Below are 26,757 nucleotides of genomic sequence, written 5' to 3' on the forward strand. Positions count from 1 at the left end.
CTTTGGAAAAGAACAAAAGCTTTTAACACAGTTCTTGGACCACGAGATTTGCTTAATCACAAAGTATCTTTTACTGACACTCTACACCTCATCAGTGAGTCATGTTGGCTCCCCTCCTTGTCAAATGATTTCAGAGTTTGACAGAAAGGTGTACCTGTAGTTGTAACATGTCAGTGGTTTTTTTTTTTTTAAATAAAGTAAATATGGAAAAACAAATATCATATATAAGTTAAAGCATTTAATTTTGGTAAGAGGCTTAAAGCCTCTCTTAAATGTAATGTATTTTGTTTTCATAGCTCAGTCACATTAAAGAGTGTTGTAGTGCCACCCAGTGGTCTTACCTGTACTTACACCCTGTGCCAACTTCCTTTGTGCAGCTTACTGTGTGTTCATCAAGAGATATTTTTTATATTCTCAGCTGATGTTTTAGTATTAAAAACATAATAATAGTTGCAAAAAAGAACAGAATTATCTCCTAACCTTATTTTACTAAACAAGCAAACAAACAATGATGACAAAAGCCACAAGAGCTACAGTTCTCAAAACAAAAACAAGTATCCATTAAAGTGATATACACATTAATATATCAACAATTATGATAGCCAGTTTAATAATTTACATGACTCTGCACTGTGAGTATTTGTGCTTCTGCATATTAGATTTTAAAGCTTTTATACTGTGAGACCATTTAGAGCCAACCTGACTTCTACTTTTTACTTTAGAATTTAAATTGTAGTTTAATACAAAACCCACAGCAAAATACAACCCCACGTGTTACACACGAACATGTGGCTGTAGCTGGTCAAATTCAAACATAACCAGCGGATGTAGCAATTCTAACCTTCAAAATAAAATAGAAGAATACTTTGGACCACTTTCTTAACTTATTTAAACCTAACTATACAGTACAAATAAGGATACAATTCATACCATATCCATTTTATGACGGCATTCTTAATGGAACTATTATTACAGCAATGGAACAATAAAATAGCATTTTATAAAATGCTATCCCAAAGCTAGGTTATCAAATGGGATAAAATGGGGAACACTTGAATTCCTTAAACCTAAATCGCTAAGAGCCCCACAAGACTTATTCAATACCCCTGCTTTTAGTATTTATCTTTGAGAAGTTTGCACTAATTTACGTCCGTATGACTTCTCATTGTGTTCCAGTTCGTCGCAATGCTTTTAAACTGAAGGTACGTAACGGATACAGTGTCGCTCATTTCCCTGAAGTTAGCTTGCGTGGTTCTCCGGGAGACTTTTTGCAACGTGGTTCTGGAGCTCCACAAGTAATCAGGTAGTAATATCATTAAACTACTCGGTCCACTTTTTATAATATTTGTGTCGAATTTGCTGTGGGAAGTTTTCGTTCTTCATACTGGTTTTTGACTGTAGTACCTCTGTGGGAGTTAAACGGGGCTAACGAATAGCACGTTAGCTATGTTTAGCTTCTGCATGTAAACAGTACACGTGTTTACATAAACAATACACTTATTTACGTGTGCAAACGTGTGTTTGGCTTGGTGTGGCCTGGAGGTTACTTTTGACCGTTGGTCACCTTTGTACTCATGAAACTGACCAGAAACTGACCTGGTGTCATGGTTAGCGCTGTTGACTTTGAATCCAGCGATCCGAGTTCACGTCTCCTGAGACCTCGGCCTCCATAATCCCGTTGTACACGTGCAATGACAATGAAGGGCTGTGTTATATAAGTGGACGTAGTTTTGCAGATAGTTGTTGTTATTATTATGTTTTTTTTATAATTATCTGGGCAAACTAGTCACCTCATAGTGTGTCCGACTAGTTTTGCATTTGGCTAGGGTGTCAGTACTGGTAGCAGCAGGCAATACCTGGAACCTACACAGGTTTCACAGTCCAAATCCTCCATCATGGAACATCAATATGTGTCTTTGCTGTGTCCCCCGGTAAAGTCTCAAGAGCATGGAGGAAACTCCAGGAGACAGAGCTAGACAGGGCCGTAGAAGGTCCCTAACTAGTATCTGCTCCTTTGAGGAATGACGAATAATATGAGCACTGCCAGAGCAGTGACCTCCAGCAGGCCACTGGTGTGAATGTCTCTGACCAGATTGTCAGAAACCAGCCTCAAGAGGGTGGCCTCAGGGCCTGACATCCTCAAGTGGGTCCTGTGCTCAGTGTTTAGCACTGTGGAGCCCAGTTGGCATTTGCCATAGAATACAAAAAAAAGAATTTGCAGGTCCAGTACTGGCACCCTGTGCTTTACCCCCAGCACACGTGACAGACATGAAAGGCTTTGGAGTAGTGATGTGCGATACCACTGATTTCCTTTCCGATCCGATACCAAGTAATATTCAGGGTGGTATCGACGATACTGATCCGATACGATACTTTGTACAAAAACTTATTTTATTTATTGTATCTCAAATTATAGCGTCATAATGATTACAGGACATAAGATTACTTGTTCTTATCACTTAATAATGCAGAGTTCATCATATAGAAATAAAAAAACTGAAGTTGTGGCTATTTGAACACCTTGCCTGCCTGCAGCACTAAAGGACTCTGTGAGAGACGTCTGTCTCGCCCTAGCAGCACCTGTCCCTCTCCTCCTCTTCAGTTCGTCTCAACATACGCGCCTCATATTCTGTGATATGATTTACTTTGAGGTGTTTGACAAGGTTAGTGATGTTACCACAACCATACATGCCAACCCTCCCGATTTTTCCGGGAGAACCCCGGAGCCACCATTCTCCCGAATTTCCACCTGGACAACAAAATTAAAAAACCATATCGCAGAATTCCAGTTTCCACCAATGGCGGCAGCTACTTAGTTTTAATATTACTCTTATTTCTCTTTCTGGGTCGCAAAAAAAAACTTTTAACATATTTTCAGGTGAGAATGTAGCTGTGTAAACCTCAAATATCTGAGCTGACCGACACATCGTCTTCAAACCCCCGCGGTCTTTCACTACTCAGGTTAAACATGATATATAAGTCACTTTGATAACTTAAAAAATGTTATTGTTTGGCTTTTTCAGTGTTTTATTTGTTTGTGAGTAAATCGGTTTGGCTGAGATTAAAGTTATTAGATTAAATTAAATGTAACTTTATTAATCCCTTGGGTGGGTTCTTCTGGGGTTTTCACACAGCTGAATAAACGTCAAACAGAAAAAGTGTGAGACGGTCGAGAGTTTACGCCAGCGCCCGGGTTATATTTTAAATAGCAAGGAGCAGACGGCAGAGTTTCACTCCACCGAGGGAGCTCGTGACGTACTACCCGGCTTTCTTTAGACCGCGAAGGGCGGGTCCTCAGGTGGAAGCAGCCTCTGAATTTGGACACCCCCGCTGTTTCCGGGCCAGCAAATAATAACGGTGACATTTAACGTATTTTATCCGATAAATAAACCCTGTAAAATGTATTTATCACACCTGATTGAATAGTTTTCTTATCAGATAGAGAAATAAAATGAGTCGCAAAATGTAGAGGCAAAATTTCCCCACCTGGGCTGCCTTGCGCCTCCGTCTGTTTCAACGTGTGACCCCGCCCCTCCCTCGGACAGTCGGGGATGAGTGCGCTAACATACCTGTAGGTCGCTGTTTTAATGAGTGTTTGATGGAAAACAACAATGGCGGAGTTTGCGCTCTCCAGACGCATGATAGGTGAGTCCTAGTAAATAATTTTCCAGTACGTGTACTGTCAATAGAAAATTGTACTTAGTAGTCAGTATACCGTATTTTCACGACCATAAGACGCACTGTACTAAAAGGCGCAGTCTCAGTTATGTGTGCCATTACTGTATTTAACACACACATAAGGCGCACTGGATCATAGGGCGCATACAAGTACCGTATGCGTATTTAAAAATAAAGCGGGAGCAAACCTGAGTTCGGTACCTTACTCACATTTTTATTACCAGTAATCGTCATCATCAACAACACACAAGCATACAAGTGTGCGTATTTAAAAATAAAGCAGGAGCAAAACAAAGTTTGGTACTCACATTTTTATCATCAATCAAACCCATCGAAGTCCTCATCCTCTGTGTCTGAATTGAACAGCTGCGCTAAATCTCCATCAAACATGCCAGGTTCACTGTCTTCACTGTCAGAGTCACTTTCTGTGCCGTGCAGCTCCTCGGAAATGATGCCGGCTTTTGCGAAAGCTCGAACAACAGTGCCAGCAGACATGTTAGCCCAAGCATCTACAATCCATTCGCAAATTGTGGCGTAACTCGCCCGGCGCTGCCTTCCACTCTTGGTGAAACTGTGGTCCCCATCGGTCATCCATCGCTCCCAGGCTGCTCGCAGCCTTACTTTGAACGGGCGGTTCACACCGATGTCCAGCGGTTGGAGCTCCTTTGTCAGGCCTCCCGGAATGACAGCAAGCTCACAGTTCATTTGTTTCACTAGTTTTTTTTCACATCGGCTGTGAGATGGGCACGCATAGAGTCACAGATCAACAGGGATGGTGATGCGTGGAAAAAACCACCTGGTCTCCTTACATACACCTCCCTCAGCCACTCTTTCATCATTTCCTCATCCATCCAGCCCTTTTCATTTGCCTTAATGATGATTTCTGCTGGAAACTTCTCTTTAGGCAAAGTCTTTCGCTTAAAAATCACCATAGGCGGCAGTTTCTGTCCATTAGCATGGCAGCCAAGCACAACAGTAAAAGAAGACTTTTCGTGCCCCGTTGTGCGTATCGCTACCGTGCTGGTCCCCTTCTTCTCTACAGTGTGACTCACCGGGATGTCAAAAGTGAGCGGGACCTCATCCATGTTTGTGATGTGGCTGGGCTGGATGTTTTTGTCGCCGATGTGTTTGCTGCAGTAGGAGCGGAAGATGGCCAGCTTTTCATTATAATCCGCTGGAAGTTGCTGCGCTACCGTAGTCCTGGTCCGGATGGAAAAATGGCACCGTTTCATAAAAAGTGAAAGTGAAACTGCTTTTAGCCGAATGGTGACCGTCGAAACGCTTCTCCCGCTCGTTCTTTGCTCGATGATCCACCGCTCGAGTCTTTCCTCCAACTCGGGCCACCTCGCCTTATGTCCGCGGAAACTCAGCTGCGTCTTCTTGACCTGCCGGAGCTTGTTTTCTAGCTTCCTCCATTTGCGAACCATCGATTCGTTAATCTTAAATTCTCTCGCCGCTGCTCGATTTCCATGTTCCTCCGCGTAGCTGATGGCCTTCAGTTTAAACTGTGCTTCATAAGCGTGTCTCTTTGCCATTTTCAGGGTTGCCCCCACACTTCACCCTTTAGCGTTCTCATGGTGTTCTCTACTACGTCCTCCTTACAACACACAGGGCGCACTGCGCTATAGGGCGCGCCGTACTTTTTGAAGAAAATCTAAGACTTTTAAGTGCGCCTTATGGTCGTGAAAATACGGTAATCTTTTAATAATATAAGTCTGCAAATGATAGAATACGGCATGATGACCTTTTTATGATTCAGACTGTTGTTATAGTTAACTGTGACCCGTTATGCAGGGAAGGAGCAGTACCTGCTAGATAAGAGCTTAACGAGCAGTTTCACTTCGTGCCAGGTAGAGAAGCATCTCCTGGCACACACACACATCCACATTCCAATGTAATAAACGAATGCACCTACTGTTGTATATAAATAAAGACCAGGGCAGTGGCAGAGCGCGAGTCCCGGAGCCCTCACTCTTGTGCGAGTGCTCTGTGACCGCCCTTGCATGCAATTAAAACTGTGTGTCTCCACTCTCTGACTCTCAGCTGAAGAAGTGTTTAAGAATATATCTCTTGACATATACATTACACATGCTGTTTTTAAAAAATTATGATTATTATTTTGCTAGCTATCAAACTCGCTGGAGAAATGTTTGAAATGCACTGAGTGTGATGCAGTATGGCAGCGCTATTATGGAATATGCTGTGAACTTAGCTAACATTACTTAGCAGTGATATGAGTTACTTTGCTCAAGTGAAAGCTTTAAACATTAGCCTGATACATCACTAGCTAACTTAAGGCTTTCTGATTAACCCTCTGGGGTCGATGGACCCAGAGTCTCCATTTCAACTTGGGTCGAACGTGCAGACTTCAAACTATATGCCAGTGTTTAAATTGTGTTGATAGGCCAGGTAAAACCGATGTTTTTTGTTTTTAATAAAACAGTGGCATTTACTCCGGGAAGAAACTGTAAAAACTGCGTTTTCTAAGGAGAGTGCAAGCAAACACGCTTTGCTTGTGAGTGAAAGACAACAGTCATTGGTGAAAAAAGAAAAAAACACTCCTTCCCTACTGGTGGAAAAATGTACCATGTCGACCAATCAAAAAAATTATATGGCAACATGTGGCATTTGGTTTTTTGAGGGGGGAGAGAGAGAGAGAGAGAGAGAGATATGCAAAAAAGCCACCAAAGGCAGATTACAGTGTAAACATGCCTGTGGTTTTTACAGTCAAAAATATCACTTTCTACTCGTATTTTAAATTTTGTCTGAATTTAGATAAATTGTGCTGATACAGTTTGTCAAAATGAGAAAATAACAGATTGGCAAGATAAACAGTTTTTAAAGGTGAAATATAGAGGCCAAATGAAAGTAGTCAAAAACGGCCAATTATATCCTGGACCCCCAGCTTTTTGGAGTATTTGAAATAATGGTAATATGAGTGATCCATATGGTCACAAAGAATAGCCACTTGTTTCTGTGCTACCAAAGTTCCCCGGCTTTCATTCAAAATGTGTTTATCTTCAGCACCTGCACATTAACCCTTGTGTGGTGTTCGTATTTTTGTTACTCAGCCAGTGTTCATGGGTCTGGTGGACCCGCTAGAGTTTTGGCTTTCCAAATTAACACTATCAAACAATTTTATGTTAAATTACTCAACAGATGTTTACTTCATCCCAATTACAAGCCATATGAACAGCAAACATGATTATTTTTTTCCCTTTACCTTTGTTAGATCACATTTATGAATTAATGTGCTTCTCGTTTTTTTTTTTTTTTTTTTTTTTTTTTTAATAAAATGTTATAAAAAAAATAAATCAGTTATAATCAAGTGGAGTGAGTGGAAAGACACAACACATTTACACGTGAAGCAATATGTTTCACAACTAAATGGGATCAGCCGCTCATCAATGGTGATATTAGGCCCAGGGTTGTAAAACAGGGGGAGGTGGTGCACACACTTATCCCACACTGTCTTGATGGCAGCTAGCTTGTCTCTCTGCCGTTGAGCTGGTCTGTTGTCTCGGTTATCAAAACAAATAATCCTGGAAATTTTGTGGAAGTTTTCCAGAGACATTGATGCATGGAAAGGTTCGTGCCGGTTTCTGCATCCCACAGGGATTCTGTGGATTCCCCTTTGGACCTGAAAACTCCTGCAAGGATGAGAACCCCAAAGTAGGCCTTTGGGGTTCTTAGATGAATTTGGTCCATCTCCTTCCACCTCTCTCCAAAAACACACCTTCCTTCTAGATTACTGCAATCCAGAATAATTTTCTGGATGGAATCTGGGATGAAAAGCTCAAATGAAGACTTGATGTCCTGCACATGAGTAACTGTCAGCCGTGTTGGCCCTGGCTTATCACAGTAACAGCTCTGCAGGGTGGCTCATTTCTTGGGCAAGAAGACCATTCAATGTCACCAGTTATTGACATCCATATTTCTTCACTTGCTGTCTGGTGGGCTTTTTTTGGTCCTGGAGCTGGCAGCAGATGGGGTACTCGTCTTCGTTTTGTTACTAAATGGTGCTCAACCTCCTCTTCTTCAAAGTCACTGTCAGACTCTGAATTTTCAGAAATGTGAAATATTCTGAAACCTCTTTGTCAACATCATCATCCGAAGCCCCTCTCTCTTCCAAAATCAATTGGATGGCCCTCGCAGCAGATAATCTTTTGCCATCTTGATCAGTTGTGATAAAGAACCACACTGGCAAAGTCTTATTTATAGTATTATGCCCCTAATTTGCAGGTGGGACAGGGTATGAGAAAATAAAATTTGGATCCCTCAAGAAAGAGGGTAAAATGTGCGGGAATGTCAGAGCAGACGGTGTTTATAGTTGAATTTTCAACAATGTTGCAACTTTGTGCGGGAGCAGGAGGGGAAGAAAACACTATCAGCAGCACCAGAAAGGAGGAAGACAGAGTGTGGGAACACAGGACCTGCACTTTCAACACTTTTATTAGGCCTGGGTCCAGTGGACCCGAATACCTTGTATGTAATGTAAATGCGTGGGGGGAGGTACAGTATGAGGTCATTGAAAATTAGTTCGGATTTATGTTCTTCACAGAAAATAAGCCAAAGCCAATGAATTTCAGGTTGAAAAAATAATTAATTGTTTAATTTTTCTTTTGAAAAAAACTGAAAACGGGTCTCACAGACCCGAACACCATACAAGGGTTAAACTACTTAAAACTCATAAATGTCTTCAAGCTCACACTGAGGCCTGTGGGGCACAATCAGCCACTGAGACAGTACACACATTTATATGTGTATTTGTATATGAATATTTCATACTTTAAGGCTGCTTGTTTATTTAAGGGAGATACAAAATACATTGGAATTGTACATAATGATTGATTTGTTCACATTGTCACATCTTAATTTTTAAGTGAAATGTGCATTTTGAGTCTATACACTGTGTATATAAGGCAACTGTTTCCTTTTGCAGTATTTTTGTGTGGTGCGTTTTTCTATTTCTTAACAAAAGGTGAACAAAGGTGTTTAAGTTCACCTAGGATGATTTGTTTTAATTTTCACATGGTCTTACTGAGGTGATGCGAATTGACAAATGCATTCTATTTTTTGAGGGGGTGGCATGTGCTGGAAAAGCTAGCTTGAAAAGGGACCTTGTAGGTGCCTAAAAAGTGCTTGAATTTGACCCTGAAAAAGGCGTATGAACCCTGGTATTAACAAAATATTTCTATATCAGTAAAGTTTTAGTAGCCAGTTATTATCCTAACCCCCAATTCGTTATTATCAGGTTGTATTTAAAACTTCCTGAAAAATTTTCAGCTGATCCAAAATGCTGCAGCGTACTGGCAGGGATTAGAAAGAGAGAGCGTACTGAGCGTACTGACTCCTCCTAATTATATCCCTGTTAAATCCAAAGTCAAATGTAAAATCCTGCTCCTCGCGTACATTGTCTTGAATGATCAGTCCCTGTCTTATTTTAAAGACCCTATAGTACCTTATCGCCCCAATAGATAGTGATTTATCAAGTGTCTTGAGGCAGCAGTTGTTGTAGTTTGGGGCTGTATAAATAAAATGACATTTAAAGTAACAGATTTTGAAACACATTTCAAGATAATGTTACAGATGGATGAGAACCTAACAGAGGGAAATGGACCGGCAGAAGCTGTAAAAGACGAGGATATGGAGGTTACAGTAACATCTCAACTAGAAGATGTCCTGGTGACCTCTGACAATGCTGAGATGGTGTCAAACACACAAACACTTTTAGAAGAAGAAAGGGCAGATGCACAAAGGCACTCAATAGCAGCAACCGTGTCTTTAGACACGCATAAGAGCAGCGAGGATTCTGAGGACTCGGACAGGTATGAAAACGCACAGCTGTCAGCGTGGTAAAACAAAGACGGGTGTCGCTAATGCTCTTTTCCTGTCCTCAGTGACAGCTCTTCCTCATCATCTTCATCCTTCTCTTCTCCCTCTGCACCTGCGGCTGTGGAAGAAGTTGATGAAGGTTTCAGCCAACCAGCACCCATCAAAACGCGAGATGAGATTCTGCTCGAGGTCAGTCTGTAATTGTATGTATGTGTGTTCTTGTTAAAACAGCGGTCCCTCTTTTACCGCGGGAGTTACGTTCTAAAAATAACCCACAATAGGTGAAATCTGCGAAGTAGCCAACTTTATTTTTCACAATTATTATAGATGTTTTAAGGCTGTAAAACCCCACACTACACACTTTATACACTTTTCTCAGACAGGCATGAAATTTTTCACACTTCGCTCTCAAAGTTCAAACCTTCGTAGAAAAAGAAGTTCAGTGTTATAGAATGAAACCAAAGGAACCGGCAGATGACGACGTTTCGTCGACATTCGTGTGTTTGATGGGGATAAAACTTAAAAAACGTACAGTACAGCACTTCAGAGTCACACTGCTAGCGATCAAAGATTTATGTAAATTTGGCAAGCTGCACACATTCTGTACTGTACAAGGAGACATGGCATGAGATTGATTGACAATGGTCTACAGCCAATCAGGATGCAGAACAAAATGTGCTGTTTTAAAAAAAAAAAAAAAAAAAAAAAAAAAGCATGCAAAATTGCACCAAAAAAAAATCTGCGAAAGGTGAACAGCATTATAGCGAGGGACCACTGTAGTCTAATATTAATTGTAACACTGAAGGGACGGTAATGGTTTGTGTTAGGGCTGGGCAATGTGAAGAAAATCTAATAATAATATCTTTGGCTATATACCAATATACCATATAGTGCCTACTGATTCAAATTAACCATTCAACATGTTTTGTTTTTTTTGTTGTTGTTGTTTTTGTTTTGTTTTTTTGAATGATATGGTTGAAAATAACATTTGTTTCTGGAGGTTATTTAAATATAGATAAATTAAAAGACTTAACCTTTAAGTTTTAAAATGTACCTCAACAAAGTACGAATTAAAGACAGCTAAGAGGGTACATTCGTTTGTACTTCACAGTGCAAATGGATAATGACCCAAAACACATCGCAACAGCAGCTCAGGTCTGTTTTTCAGTGGCAGGACAGAGCATGTTTTTCAGTTATTAAATGCAAAACTGAATCCAGAGAGACCCTCAAACGACAGAAACTGAACATAGGTCAAGTCGAGGCAGTCAAGGGGCAAAACACAGCATTGGGTCATGCACATAAGATAAGATAAGATAACCTTTATTAGTCCCACACGTGGGAAATTTGTTTTGTCACAGCAGGAAGTGGACAGTGCAAAAGTTATGAGGCAAAAATTAGAATACAATAAGAATAAATACAGTACACAACTGTACAGAATAGAATAAAATAAAATACTATATACAGTAGAATAAAATAAAATAAATATACAATAAGATAAAAATAGAATACAAATACAAATACTATATACAACTGAGTAAAAATACAACGATGACAGAAAGGATTATTGCACTTAGTATTATTGCATATGTATGGATGTGTGTGCTTGATCAGTTAAAGTCTTTATTATGGAGTCTGACAGCAGTGGGGAGGAAAGACCTGCGAAATCTCTCCGTCCCACACCGTGGGTGCCGCAGTCTCCCACTGAAGGAGCTGCTCAGTGCTGTCACAGTCTGCTGCATGGGGTGGGAGATGTTGTCCATCAGGGATGACAGCTTAGCCGCCGTTCTCCTGTCACTCACCACCTCCACTGGGTCCAGAGGGCATCCTAGAACAGAGCTGGCCCTTCAGATCACCCTGTTCAGTCTCTTCCTGTCCCCAGCAGAGATGCTGCCGCCCCAGCAGACCACGCCATAAAAGATAGCAGAAGCCACAACAGAGTCATAGAAGGTCTTCAGGAGTGGGCCCTCCACTCCAAACGACCTGAGTCTCCGCAGCAGGTACAGCCTGCTCTGCCCTTTCCTGTAGAGGGCGTCTGAGTTATGAGTCCAGTCCAGTCTATTGTTCAGATGAACACCAAGGTACCTGTAGCTGTCCACAGCCTCAATGTCCATACCTTGGATGTTCAGTGGTTGCAGTGGAGAATGCTTGTGCCTGCGGAAGTCTACCACCAGTTCCTTGGTTTTACTGGCGTTGATCTGGAGGTAGTTCAGCTGGCACCAGTCCACAAAGTCTTGGGTCAGACCTCTGTACTCCTTGTCGTCCCCATCAGTGATGAGGCCGACTATTGCAGAGTCATCAGAGAACTTCTGCAGGAAGCACTGGGTGGAATTGTGGGAGAAGTCTGCAGTGTAGATGGTGAAGAGGAACGGAGCCAGAACCGTTCCCTGTGGGGCCCCCGTACTGCAGACGACCCTGTCCGACACACAGCCCTGAGTCCTCACATACTGTGGTCGGTCGGTGAGGTAGTCCAGGATCCAGGTAGTGAGGTGATGGTCCACTCCAGAGTTCACCAGCTTGTCCTTTAGAACCGAGGGAAGAATGGTGTTGAAGGCACTGGAGAAATCAAAGAACATGATTCTCACAGTGCTTCCAGCGGTCTCCAGGTGAGCGAGGGAACGATGTAGGAGGTGAATGACGGCATCATCCGCTCCAATGCCAGGCTGGTAGGCAAACTGAAGTGGGTCCAGTGATGAGCTTATTAGGCGCCGAAGCTGAGCCAGGACCAACCGCTCCAGGGTCTTCATCAGGTGGGATGTCAGAGCCACCGGCCTGTAGCTGTTGAGGTCCTTGGGGCGTGAAGTCTTTGGCACTGGTACAACACAGGAGGTTTTCCAGAGCTGTGGGACTCTTCCCAACCTCAGGCTCAGGTTGAAGAGGTGCTCCATCACCCCACACAGTTGGTCCGCGCAGGACCTGACGACCCTCGAGCTGATGCCATCTGGACCCGCTGCCTTCTTGCCATTAATCCTCCTCAGTTCCCTCCTAACCTGGGTGGTTGAGAGAGACAGGCTGGAGCCTTGTGTTGAGTGTGTATTGGATGCTGTTGTTGGGGGTGGGGGGGAGTGAGCAGGGTGAATAGAGGAGGTGTGAAGTGTCTGAGGTGGAGCAGCAGCAGTGGGGGTGGGTGAGTCTGCAGCCGATGTTGCAGACTGCCTCATGGTTGAGTCAAATCTGTTGAAGAAATGATTCAGTTCATTTGCCCATCTCACATCCCTCCCAGGCAGAGAGTTCTGCTGTTTGTGGCCCGAGATGGTTCTGAGGCCTCTCCAGACTTCACCAACGTTGTTTTGCTGAAGCTGGTTCTCCATCTTCTGCCTGTAGCTCTCCTTCCCATTCCTTATCAGTCCCCTCAGCTCTCTCTGCACCCTTTTCAACTCCTCTTTGTCTCTGGATTTGAAGGCCCTCCTCTTCTGCTTGAGGACGGTTTTAATTTCTGGGGTAATCCAAGGTTTGTTGTTGGAGAAACACCGTACAGTCCTGGTAGGTACAGTGTTATCCACACAGAAGTTTATATAGTCAGTAATGCATGTAGTAAGGCTGTCGATGTCCTCACCGTGGTCATCACAAATCACCTCCCACACAGTCGACTCAAAACAATCCTTAAGAGCCTCCTCGCTCTCCTCTGACCATCTCTGTACTGTGCGGGTGGCTGGTGGCTCCCTGCGCACTAAGGGCTCATACACAGGGACAAGGTGCACCAGGTTGTGATCAGATCTGCCCAGGGGAGGGAGAGGTGATGAACTGTATGCCTCTTCTGCATTGGCATACAGTAAGTCCAGTGTTTTATTGACTCTGGTTGGGCAGGTCACATACTGGGTGAAGGTGGGCAGTGTGGAGTCCAGTGAGGCATGATTGAAGTCCCCTGATATTATGAGAAGGGCTCTCGGTGATTGTGTTTGCAGTCTGCTGACCACAGAGTGGAGAGAGTCACAGGCTGCATCCGCGTTGGCCGAGGGGGGGACATACGCTGTTATCGCGATAACATGCGAGAACTCCCGGGGCAGGTAGTACGGACGCATGCTAACGGCTAACAGCTCAATGTCTCTGCTGCAGAGTTGCTCTTTTACAGTGATGTGCCCAGGGTTACACCATCTGTCGTTCACAAAAACTGCCAGTCCCCCTCCTTTCCTCTTACCGCTGTCTCTGGTCCTGTCCGCTCGCAGCAGCTGGAATCCCGGTAGTGTCACGCTTGTGTCCGGAGTTAGCGATGTTAGCCACGACTCCGTTAGCATCATGATGCTACATTGCCGGTACTCCCTCTGTGACCAGGTTAGCGACATGAGCTCATCCATCTTATTGGGCAAAGATCTTACGTTTCCAATAATTACAGAAGGAAGAGATGGTCGATAACGTCTCCTTCTCGGGCGACGGCGCTCCTTCCCAGCACGACACCCCCGTCTTTTCCTCCTCAGCTCGCTGGGAATATCGGGTCTGTCCGCCGGCAGTACCGCTGCAGGACTCAGCGCTAACAGCTGATCCTTACTGTAAACAAAGGATCTCTGCTCTGGGTCCCCAGACACGGGTGAAAAAAGTAGAAATAAACTGAGAAAAACGACCAGGACTAGCACAAAACGGTAGAACATGGTTGCAGAGTCTAATTACTAATACGTTAGTTATAAAAAAATTACGAGAAAAAAGATAAGAAAGAAAGAAACTCAGAATGAGCAGAGCTGCTGTAACAGGCTGCCGCACACGGGGGGCGCCGGAAGTTGGGTTCTAGACTGACAAAGCACTTAAAAAGATTTTACTTGTTTGGATAAAATCCCTGCATTTATGATCAGTAATTACAATAAGAGGTAAATCTTTCATCATTTGCCTCACACAGTATACTTATCATGGGGAACTAGAGCTACATTAACCTCCCAAGCAGAGATGGCCTGCGTTATTGAAAATCTCAGAGGGAGCAACAGGATAATGAGTGACTCGTTACTAAGTCTGATACCAACATTTTGGCAGAAATGCTTAATAAGAATTAAATGAATAAAAATTACTCATGGGAAGTAATAAAATGTCTAGATTTTATATGTGATTGTTCCTGTAATGATGTCATGTGATGTGAAGTAAAAATACCAACAGCATTAATGCCACATTGAGCATTGTTAGTTATTACATTCCAACCAACAAGAACCACTATTAGCGTCTTATTGTCCACACTTTGCCACCATGTGTTTTGTTTTTGGGGGGTTTTTTTGGGGGGGGGTGTCCTGAATTCTGAACGCCCTTCAGTCTTATGTCTAAATGTCATGTTGTTTGTGTGCAGGAACTTCCGGCAGTGGAGGAAGTATGTATTACCTTACCAGAAGAAGCAGAATTGCAGCCACTGGGCACCGTGTCGAATATTATACAGCAGCTTGGTAAATATAGGCACAGATTGTTTTAAGGCTACATTAGTGTCTACCAGAGGAAGAGCAGGAACAGTTTTGGCTTGTGTTTCAACTTTGTCTTTTACCACTGCTTCTGTCACTGCAGTTATTATCCAGTCCCTGAAAGACACGCCCCCTCTTAATGATGGCAGCATTATCTTCAAGTCTGATCGGGAGGCTGCAGCCAAGGTAAGGATGCCAACAGAAGCTTCTCTTTTGTAGAATGCAATAAGTTGCCTGTGTGGTTTTAAGGCCTTTACACACTGGACGAGTAAAATGCGTGCAAACGTTTTGTGCATTTAAAAATATTTTTCAGACTCAACTATTCTTAATGCAGCCGTTCACACCAAACACATAATTACACATGAAAAATTTGCAGCATTTATTTTTACATCAGGTTTAATTTTTACGGCGCTTCAGGTGCATATAAACATATATGACCACTCACAACTTTTTCCAGTGCTGATGCAATCAAAGTGTTCAGTATGACGGAACATTTGATTGTTGTGTCGCAGAACAGCTCATAATCGGCTCTCGGCCTCCTCGGGTATGGTCCCCGTCTCTGCTAACGAGCTCAAACTGCCTCACTGACATCCTGAAATACGTACAAAAGAGGCCGTGATACAGCTTCAACTCCTTGATCAAACCGTGAAATTATCCCTGCTTGAAAATGGGTTGAACCCAGAAACCTTTTTTTTTTTTTTTTTTTTTTTTAATTTTGTAGAATTAATTTTCTGCAAAAGCTCTGTGTACGTACACTACCAGTTAAAACTTTTAGTACACCCCAATTTTTTCTTTCTTTTTTTTTCTTTTTTTTTTTTTTTAATTGAAAATTTGCAGATGATGTTAGCTTCATCAGGTGGTGACCCAGTTTGCATTGGAGCAGTTTGTGGTCAAGTATGAAGCAGCGGGAGTTGGAATTAGCACCTTCAAGTTTGAGACCATGGCTCTCAGCCGGAAAAGGATGGAATGCCTATTGCCCCAAGTGGAGGAGTTGATACATTACAGGTTGCATGTAGAAAACCTCAATTTTTCTTTTTTCTTTTTTTTTTTTTTTAAATTGAAAATTATGCAGTTTAATGTCTCATTGCACTCTGAAATGAAAGCATAGTACAAATAAGAAGAAATCATGGAATCAATTCATAGACCAAAATGTATTCTAAACTTTTGACTCATCAAAGTAGTCCCCTTGGGCAGATAGAACAGCTGAACACACCTGTGGCATTCTTTCTACAATAGGAATCAAATATTCTTCAGAAAGTTGTTCCCATATCTGTTGCAGAAGTTCCCATAAATGTGGACCTTGTAGGTTGCTTTGCTTTCACTCTTCCATCCAGTTCATCCCAAACCAGCTCGATGGGTTTAAGTCTGGAGACTGTGCTGCCACTCCATGTTTTCAAGCTTACCATCTTGTTCTTTTTTTCCTGAGGTAGTTCTGGTATAGTTTGGACTAGGGCTGTTCGATATAACGATATATATCGGATGACGATATAAAAACGTCTATCGTTTTATTTTACGCTATCGTTTGTTTCGTGGTGTCGCAAAATAAACTGTTTACAGCAATATATTTTCTCATTGTTTTGATGGTCACTGTAGTGGCTATATAAATTTCTTAAAGTTCTCTCTTTCTCTTATATTTAATATAACCACACTACGGACAGACAAGCGCCTATTTTTATGCGTTGTCGTTAGCAACAACGACGGTAAAACCATTGCGTGTCCGCTTGTTTATTTTCCACATAAACCTTTCACAATAAAGCTCAAGATCCTGTTGAGACTTTTCAAAATAAACTGAATCACGTGAAAGAGTATGCAGAGAGTTTATGGATGAGAAGCAAAAAAAGAGCCGCCAGGTGCTAAAAAATAAACCTTAGACTCAAACGTTAGAACAGGCTTTTTCCCCGCAGCACACCGTAATAAATACTCACAAAGAAAACGGCGGCTGTTACAACTTATGACTAAAAATGTATCGTTTCATGCATCGTTAAAACACTCGACTCCAGCTACAGGACGCCCAGCTGGAAACACTTCACGCAAGTTGAGCTGCCCGAGATTCACAGAATTTACAGAAAATTTTAAATTTTTGTGATTTATATCGTTATCGGGACGATAGATGTCTTATATTGGGATATGAGATTTTGGTCATATCGCACAGCCCTAGCTTGGACTTATGTTTTGGGTGATTATCTTGCTGTAGGATGAACCCCTGACCAACTAGACGCATACCAGAGGGTACTGCATGATGCTGCAGAATGCTGTGGTAGCTGTTTTGGTTCCAGGTACCTCAATCTGGTCACCGAACCTGGATCCAGCAAAACAACCCCAGACCATCACACTTCCTCCTGCATGTCTGACAGTCGATGCCACACACTGTGGAACCATCCTTTCACCGACTCGACGGCGTACAAAGATCCTGCATGATGAACCGAAGATTTCAAATTTTGATTCATCAGTCCATAATGCCTTCCTCCAGTCTTCAGTAGTCCAGTGGTGGTGTGCCATGGCCCAGACAAGCCTCTTTGTCTTATTCTGATGCCTTCGCAATGGCTTTCTTGCTTCAACTCATCCTCCCTGCAGCTTGAAGTCTTGTCTTCACAGTTGAAACTGAGACTTGCTTACTACGACAGTTTCTCTGTAGGACAAACCAACATTGATAAGTGACATGATGGTGTGTCTCTCTTCCATTGTTAATTGTCTTTTTCTCACAATTTGTGTAACAACACACTACTTTCTGCAGTACAATACAGTTCAACTGATGCTCAGGAGGGTATGGTACCACAGTGTGTTCCAGCACTGCTTTTATGCAGACAGAAGGGGTTGGAAGTAATCCAGAAAAATAGGAATAGCTGTAGAAGCTTGATCAACCTCCATTGCTGCAGAACAACAAAATTGTTAACTGATTTTGTGTTTCCTGACAAAGGCCTCTTTGTATAATCTGAAATGTACTTAATGTTTCAGTTTTGTAAAGGCCTTTACACCCAATGATATGACAGTGTTGCACTGTTTCTTTGTTTCAGGTGTTTGAGGTATTTGGCCCGGTGTCCAGCCCAATGTATGTTTTACGTTTTAATTCTGTGGATCAGATTATCAGTAAAGGGCTGAAAGAGGGTACTACCCTTTATTATGCACCAGCCATCAAGGAGTACACGGGATACATCCTCACACAGCAGCTAAGACTGTAAGTACACCATTAGCACCATAAGTATTGGTCTCAGTACACTACTGATGTGGTTCTGTTGGTTCATAATCATGTCTTCTAATATGCACTGGAGAGTATGAAACGGCTGGTATGAGAGTCAGCACCTGCAATATGGTTCTTGCCCTCTGTGTTTGACAAGAGAGGCTGTTGCTCACCTACAGTGTCTCACTTTGTGAACCAAAATGGTCACAATATCAGCAGATGAGGTGATGAATGATATAAATAAGTCATCAGGAGATGTAGCTCTGATGTTCATGAGCTCATCTCTGGTCTGAGAAGTTCTGGTTGTATGGCAGTTTATCAGAGTGCATGAAAAACACAGAGCTGGCTGTCTCCGGCACCATCACGAAGGTCCAACTCTGCAATACAGTCACATTTGGATTCCTTTGCTTCCAATCCATTTCAGTGGTGTACAGGGGCATATAGATATTTAGTTTTCTGTGTTGACTGTGTGTAAGCTACTTTTGATTCAGTGAATGGAATCTGTTAGGCTAAGCTCATGTCTGTGTGTTTGTTTGTTATGTTCAAATGAAAATATTTGTGTGCAGATTACAGGGATCAGATGCATCCTGGAAAAATGACCAAGAACCGCCAGAAGAGGTATGTATCCAACAACGTCCATTGTTCATTGAGTCATATTCACACAGATGTTTTGGGTTTGCTGAGTGGATACTAGTGCTACTTGCTGCCCAACTCTTTGTGGACTTCTTTTTAAATTTGTTTTATCACTTTATTCTTGGCTTTGGTTGTTATACTCCATCATTGCATACCACAGTTTTGTTGAGGAGTGTGATCCCTCTATAGTTGGAGCTCACCCTACAGCCCCCGTTCTTAAAGATGGGAACCACTACCCCGGTCTGCCAGTCCAGAAATACTGCCCCTTATCTTCTCGCAGCATTGTAGAGGTTTGTCAACAAAGACAGCCCCACAACATCAAGAGCCTTCAGAAACTTCATCCACCCCAGGGGCCCTGCCACCAAGGAGTTGTTTAACTGCCCCGGTGTTGTCCCCCTCATCCCCAGAGTTGCTTCCTCTATGGAAGACGTGTCAGTGGGATTAAGGAAGTATTCCCTCCACCGGCTGACAATATCCTCAGTCGCCCACACTATACACTGTGCATGTAGAGCACTTTTCCCCTCCCGAGTTGCTCCCACACTCGAGTTTTTGGTTCAGCCACTGCCCGAGCTGCTTTCCGCTTGGTCTGTCCATACCCGTCGGCTGCCTCCGAAGGCCCACAGGCTTACCTATCCCGATAGGACTCCTCTTTCAGGATTCCTTCTTTATGACTTCTGTCTCAGATTTTTATAATTAATATATTTTTCCTCTCTCTCCGCCTATTAGGCTCTAGACTATAGTGATGATGAGAAAGAGCAGGAAGCAAAGAGGAAACTGAAAAATGCCAAAAAGAAGGACACTAGCCACACAGGTACTCCCATAAAAACACATCTCCAGTTCTTCTATGTGATGTATAGCATGGATAATGACATCCGCTGAAATTAGAATACTGTAGAACAGGGGTCGGCAACCTGCGGCTCCGGAGCCGCATGCATCTCTTTAGTCCTTATAGTGCGGCTCCGCGTGGTTTGGGAAAATAAATTATAAGTATTTAGCTGAAGTGTATTTTATTTATGTTAGTTTTTTTTTTAACTTGTAGCTCTAAATTGGAAGATCGTTGTGACATTGTAATATAAAAATAAAATTATATTTTATTATTTTTTCATCGCTCAAAATAAACGTCACACTCGCGGAAGCCGGTGTACCCGCCAAAACGCCGTGCATTTATCGAGACTTTCAAGATCTTCGGATCCACATTGTCAGCAGCTGTTCTCCACCGTGAACTATGTTAAAAACAAACACTGCTCACGCCTCACAGATGACAGCTTACAGTCCTGCGTAAAGATGAAAGTACAGCCCCATTGTAAACATATCGCGGCAGACCCGACGATGTTTGCATGAACACGCTTTTCAGCATCTCTTTATTGATCACTTTTCACACACTGTTGCTGTACGCACACAGCCGGCTGTAGCTTTTCAGCTCACAGCCTGACATATACCAACAACAGCATAGAGAGCACAGACGTTAAGGTGGCGAGGCGTGATTGCGGGTGCCGCTCAGGTGCGTCCGCCTCCCCTGCAGCGGTGCTGCAGACCACACCCGGCCACACACATTAACCAGGTAAAATACATATTTAGGCAGAATACATTTTTTTGCAGCATAGTGCTATTTTTTTTTTTTTTATTATATTTTTAAAAGTCAGGTCAAGGCTCCAAAAGCCCAAAGGCGATATAACAGTTTTTGTTTGCTACTTGGATCATTTTAGTTCAGCGTCTTTCCTTTTGTTATATTTCTTTAAGAGTTAAAAATGTATTAATTACATAAATAAAATGTAATATTCTCTGTAGCAGTTCATGGATTTCATAAGCAACACACCTTAGTTGTTCACACAAAGCATAAAAGTAAAAAGCAATATATACAGTATTATCTTAATTTTAGATGTCAAAAAGTATTTGTGGCTCCCAGTGTTTTCTTTTGCGTGGAAACCTGTTCCAAATGGCTCTTTGGTGACCCCTGCTGTAGAAGCACAAGTTTATATGCAGGTTTTCAGGTTTTGAAGATTAATGTGTTACAAATAGAAGGTGATACCATCCATCTTTAAATACCATTTCTTGTTTTCCCCCTCTTTTCTAGACAATCGTACTCAGAACCCTTCGCAGCGGCAACATAAGCATGATGGAAGGGGCTTCCCACCAAGACATACAAGGCCTTCTTTCCACCACCAGCACTCATTTAGACAGACAGAGCCACCACGACACACAAATTTCCCCCCTATGTTCATCCCTACTCCCTGTCCTTATCCTCCACCTCCTCACCATTTTCCTCCCTCTAACTTCCCTCTCTACCCCCCTCCTCCTCCTCCTCCTCCTCCAACTTTCTTCAATCCTGCTTTCTCCACTCCTTTCTGGCTGCCAAACTCTGCCCCCTTTTCTGACTTTCCCCGCCCTCCCCCTCCTCCTCCTCCACCTCCTCCACCTCAGTGACAACTTGCAAAAACTATCAGCAGTGTCTTGTCTCTGATTGTAAAATAAAGCATACTTACTGTAGGTAATAGAGTTGTGTACTTTGCCACTTTTATGTCTGTTATTTGTGACACAACCACATGCATTGTGTTCACCATCCTGTAAGATCATGAAAGATCACATCACATGAAAATGATATTTTTATATTCTAAAAAAAAATCTGCCATTAATTTTCAAGCAGGGGCCAAAAAGCAAACTGGTGTACTCTGAAACGCAGCATGTTTTCATCATCAGCAACTTTCTTTAGTCTTTCCATGTTGTTAGACAGATGGTGGACTAAACTGGAACTTAACTGACTACCAGCAGCTCGTTTTAGTGTCAAAGAGCTGCGTAAAGCTGCATGTACACTGAAATTGCTCAGATTAAGCACTTTATTTCAGGACTTTTTTTTAAAAGCTTGTATTTTTAATGCAAACCTCATTTTACTTGAAATGAAAAATGAACATTTTATTATTAGAGTGCGATCAGCTCAGTGTGATGATGATTATTAATAAACATTGCAAAAATACTGTCGAATTGTGCTTTGGTCATTTTATTTTCCAGCCTATTGTTGACTATATAAAGACACTGATACTGCTGTTATAGTGCTTCCACGCATACTACATTTAACTACAGTGGATGTATAACTTTATAGTATTTCGAACCTTTGTTTGGGGAAGTTTTGTTGAAGTAGACCTGAAAATTTAATTCAATACCCCAGCTTTAGTGGATGTGTGAGAAGACATTAACATGACTTAAATTCTGATGTGTGCACTATTCTTGGTACACGCATTATATGAAGCCACAGGAAAAATTGCATATGTTTTTAGATTCTGAACAAAAACGAACTAAACACAAACCTCTGCAGAAAAAGAGAAAAGTAACTTCACATATCTAGGTCTATAGTTTTTGTTTTTTTATTGTTCCTTATGTGTACTCTGTTCCATCAAACCCCACCTAAAGCAATTTTGTCAGTTAGTGGAAAACCTAAGCCAGTATAGTAGGAATAAGCCAGTGCAAGTGGCAGTAGCCGTTTTCGAGACTCTCATTTCTGGGGAGCTGGCAAGCCATCTTTATATACACTTTACCGTTCAGACTGAAACACAGGTTAAACCTCACTACTGTCTGTTTTTGTTCTAGATACAAGATGTAATCATAACCTTTAGGGACTACACCCATTCATCAAAAAAATTCTAAGTTGTTCTACTGTGTTATGTTGCCATTGTGCCTTAATAAACCTGGTTCATTAAAGCACATTGTTGGATTGAGCAGAGTGAGCGCGTATGCTGTCTGCTTCACTCCATGGCCTATCCGTCTGCCTGTGGTGAAATGTGCTGTGCTCATTGAGGAGGCTGGAAGTCTCAACACTGAAGTTTACCAGAATCCCCCACACACAGACCAGTACCTATCAGCTGAAATTAGAATACTGTAGAACAGGGGTCGGCAACCTCTGATCAGAAGATTGGAGGTTTGAATCCAGTGAACGGCTACCCTGCGGTACTCGTGAGCACTTGTGGTACTTGGATGAACCTTGGATACCTCGGATGAAAAATCAACATCAATTCAATGTCGTCTTGCTATCTGAGTACACACTACTCCTGGGGTGCTGGATTGGTGGCTGCCCACTGTTTCACTGGGTTAAATGCAGAGGGTAATTTCCCTATGGGACTTAATAAAGTATACAGAACAACATTGTCATCTCTTATCCAGCAGGTTTATTGAGAGAATTTTCTCCAAGCACGACATCCCAGTTCACTTCAGACCCAGACAAAACTCACAAACGCAAATAGAAACTCAGCACATGCTGTGTACTGCAGCAAGGAGTGCCCAGCCCACTACTCTGCAATGAAATAACAATAAATCTTGTGTACCCTTTTTTAAGTGCGATTGTGGCGTTTTTCTACTGGTCACTATTAGAACTAGTTTCTTTCTTGCACTGAAGCCATTTTGTTGCCCACTTTCTAACATATTGAGTAAACTGTGACAAAAACAGAATTTTAAAATGAAGGAAAGTATTCCTATGTAGCTGAAATAAAAGGGGATTTTGTTAAAATAAATGCTCACGTGAGAATGTGCTAAAGACATATTTCACTAGCTGGGCCTACATTCTCAGTTACGATTGATGGTGGTGGATAAAGAAACGTGAACAGATGCTGCAATTTGGGGTGGGTCTCCAAGGGGACTGGCAGTGGCTCCCAGGCCAGGCAGATCCCCATGTACTAATGTAAATAAAAAAGCAGGTGCGGGGGATGAAATAAAGCACCAACAACCGGTATGACGAACGCGGCCGTGACTCTGGCAGACGAGCTGAACACTTTCTATGCTCGCTTCGAGGCTGCAGCTAAGGACTCCAACGATGCTAGTGCTAGCGGCGCTAACGGCTGCAGACAGGAAGATACTGCAAGCACTGGAAACGTGCTCGTCATCTCCGAGCATGAAGTAAGGAGAGCCTTCAAGAGAGTGAACACCAGGAAAGCAGCAGGACCAGACAGCATCCCAGGTCGTATCCTCAGAGACTGCACATATACCAGCTAGCTCCTGTGTTCACTGAGATATTCAACATCTCTTTATCTCAGTCGGTGATCCCCACATGCTTCAAAGAGTCCATCATTGTTCCTGTCCCGAAGAAACCCCACCCTGCTTCTCTCAATGACTATCGCCCTGTAGCCCTCACCTCAGTAGTGATGAAGTGCTTTGAACGCCTGGTCAGAGACTTCATCATTTCTTCACTACCAGACACACTGGACCCACTACAGTTCGCTTACCGTCCAAATCGTTCCACAGACGATGCCATCTCTCATCTCCTCCACACATCACTCACTCACTTGGACACTAGAAGGGGGAATTATGTTAAAATGCTCTTCATAGACTACAGCTCTGCATTTAACACCATAATTCCCTCCACACTCACCACCAAGCTGGAGCATCTGGGACTCAGCTCATCTATGTGTCTGTGGATCTCCAACTTCCTAACTGGCAGACCACAGCCAGTAAGGATGGGCGGACATGTCTCAGCCTCCACCACTCTCAGCACTGGAGCCCCCCAGGGGTGTGTTCTGAGCCCCCTGCTGTACTCTTTGTACACATATGACTGTGTGGCCACTACCAGCTCCACCACCATCATCAAGTTTGCTGACGACACCGTCGTGGTGGGCCTGATCTCTGATAACAACGAGACGGCCTACCTGAAGGAGATTAGGAATCTGGAGAACTGGTGCCAGAGGAACAACCTCCTTCTAAACGTCAGTAAGACAAAGGAGCTGATAGTGGACTTCAGCACTAAGCAGGAGAGGAACTACCAGACCCCCGTCATCAACGAGTGCCCAGTGGAGAGAGTGGACAGCTTCAAATACCTCGGAGTTCACATCACGCAGGACCTGTCATGGTCCTGTCACATCAACACCGTGGTGAAAAAGGCCTGTCAGCGTCTCCACCACCTCAGACGCTTGAGAGACTTCCAACTGCCCTCCAAGGTGCTCAGGAACTTTTACTCGTGCACCATAGAGAGCATCCTGACGGGAAACATCTTAACCTGGTTCGGGAACAGCACCATGCAGGACAGACGAGCTCTACAGAGGGTTGTGCGGTCAGCTGAGCGCACCATCCGCTCCGAGCTCCTTGACCTGCACTCAATCTACAGCAGGCGGTGCTGGACCAAGGCCAGGAAGATCGTGAAGGACCTCAGCCATCCCAACAACAGACTGTTCTCTCTGTTGAGGTCAGGAAAGCGATTCCGCTCCCTGAAGACCAACACAGAGAGACTGAGGAGGAGCTTCTTCCCGCAGGCGATACGGTCTCTCAATCACACCACCACACAGTACTGACCCACACATATGGTTCTTACACACACACTGGACTTTCTGGACATTGTTATCACTTAAATCACTTTAAGCATATTTGCACTGCACAAGACAAATGTGGATTGCACAACACTGGTCACTACATTCTTCATTTCCAGTTAATACTTGTACAGCTGCTGTTATTGTGTATATATTTATTTATATTTCTTCATACATTCTTATATAGTTCTATATTGTGTATTTTGTTGTACAGTTATTTTATTTTCAACTTTAATTTATATATTTTATCTTATTCTTTCCCAGTTAAATTTACCCTTCATTCTAATTTGTGTTGTACAGTTATTTCATTTTTAACCTTAATTTATATTTTATTCCTTCCTAGTTAAATTTACCCTTTTTAATTTTTCATATTTATTTCCTATCTTATTCATAGCCTTTTCCTTTTTTTTTTTTCCTTTAGGTCACGAGCAGTTGTCCAAGCATTTCACTACATATCGTACTGTGTATGACTGTGTACGTGACAAATAAAATTTGAATTTGAATTTGACATCGCTTTGATTAGTTGAGTATCTGAGGCTGAGACCACATGACTGGAAATATATATATATATATATATATCCATCCATTCGCTTCCGCTTATCCTTTTCAGGGTCGCGGGGGGCGCTGGAGCCTATCCCAGCTGTCATAGGGCGAGAGGCAGGGTACACCCTGGACAGGTCGCCAGTCTGTCGCAGGGCCAACACACAGAGACAGACAACCATTCACACTCACATTCACTCGCACATTCACACCTAGTGGCAATTTGGATTATCCAATTAACCTATCCCCACAAGCTGCATGTCTTTGGACGGTGGGAGGAAGCCGGAGTACCCGGAGAGAACCCACGCAAACACGGGGAGAACATAGTTATGTTAAACTTTTCTAGCAGTCCTTCACAAACAGGGAACAGTCTGTCTATTCTCTCCATCTGTCAGCTGCTGCTGGTTCTTCCTCCTCCTCTTCCTCACACATTGCTGAGTTTGTCCTGGTGGATCATCAGGGGTGCAAAGCCTCACAGATGATGTGCAGCAGTGTGTCCCTCAGTCTGTCCTCACTCTGGACACTTGCAGTCGTCACACATGGAAATCAAATGTGTGATAAGCTGCAGGATTCAAACACAAGTGTAACTTATAAACACATGTTCATACTTTTATTCCACAATCAGAGAGAAAGAAACAGAGAGAGAGTGCAGGACAGACAGACAGGTGACAGTCTCAGGTGTACACACTGCTACACAACAGCACAAGAGAAGGAGGATTTAGTGTTTGCGTTATTACGAGTGCTAAACAAGAAGAGTTCCCAGATGGTGCAGTGGACACATGTGTGACTGCTGTGATTAAAGCATCTTTTTTTCAGCTTAACGAGTGAACCGTCAGCTCGTTCAAACACACGTTAAAGTCCGTTTGGCTCGACACCACCGAACAGAGGCAGCAATATAACATAGCTAACATTAACAGTGCAGTGGATCCTGCTTGTGCTGTGATATTCAGGACTGCAAACCGAGCAGCATCACTGACTTTCAGCTTGTTGTGCTTGTGGATATATAACTGACTTTAATTATCCATAAAATCATCACATTCTCTGTAAGATTAAGGTCAACTATATATATATTTAGAAGTAGAGGCTTTAAAACCAAGTTAACGCTGAAAGTACAAACATCACTAATGTCACACAACTTTGCCGACATGTGGCCAACAGTAATGTTTTAATGTTCTTCGTTATTAAACATTCGCACATAAATAAGTGACATTATATTCAGTACTTACTTTTGACAGTTCACTCTTCG

The 26,757-nt window shown here is 42.8% G+C and overlaps 1 protein-coding gene across 2 annotated transcripts; it reads left to right on the forward strand.

The window, feature by feature from the left end:
• The first annotated feature begins 1,020 nt into the window (after positions 1–1,020).
• On the forward strand, positions 1,021–21,660 carry LOC147327013 (uncharacterized). Of its 2 annotated transcripts, XM_086294612.1 has the most exons (9): positions 1,021–1,303; positions 9,256–9,506; positions 9,579–9,702; positions 14,774–14,867; positions 14,983–15,065; positions 17,894–18,054; positions 18,624–18,675; positions 19,417–19,501; positions 20,765–21,660. In XM_086294612.1, the coding sequence occupies exons 2-9, from the start codon at positions 9,259–9,261 to the stop codon at positions 21,112–21,114; spliced, it is 1,197 nt and encodes a 398-aa protein (XP_086150738.1). In that variant the 5' UTR covers positions 1,021–1,303; positions 9,256–9,258; the 3' UTR covers positions 21,115–21,660. The 2 variants fall into 2 exon arrangements, with proteins under 2 accessions (XP_086150738.1, XP_086150737.1); XM_086294611.1 differs by lacking the exon at positions 1,021–1,303 and having other exon boundaries at positions 6,999–9,506.
• The last annotated feature ends 5,097 nt before the right edge of the window (positions 21,661–26,757 follow it).

This window comes from Aulonocara sp. 'chitande type north' Nkhata Bay, linkage group LG6 (genome assembly GCF_057382095.1).
Source record: "Aulonocara sp. 'chitande type north' Nkhata Bay isolate Kocher_YH1m ecotype deep benthic linkage group LG6, A_spYH_male_GT1.1, whole genome shotgun sequence".
Classification (NCBI taxonomy): Eukaryota; Metazoa; Chordata; class Actinopteri; order Cichliformes; family Cichlidae; genus Aulonocara; species Aulonocara sp. 'chitande type north' Nkhata Bay.

Coding starts and splice junctions, on each gene's coding strand:
- LOC147327013 (XM_086294611.1), top strand. CDS start 9,217: ATGACATTTAAAGTAACAGATTTTGAAACACATTTCAAGATAATGTTA. Junction 9,507..9,578: donor GATTCTGAGGACTCGGACAG/GTATGAAAACGC, acceptor TCCTGTCCTCAG/TGACAGCTCTTCCTCATCAT. Junction 18,676..19,416: donor ACCAAGAACCGCCAGAAGAG/GTATGTATCCAA, acceptor TCCGCCTATTAG/GCTCTAGACTATAGTGATGA.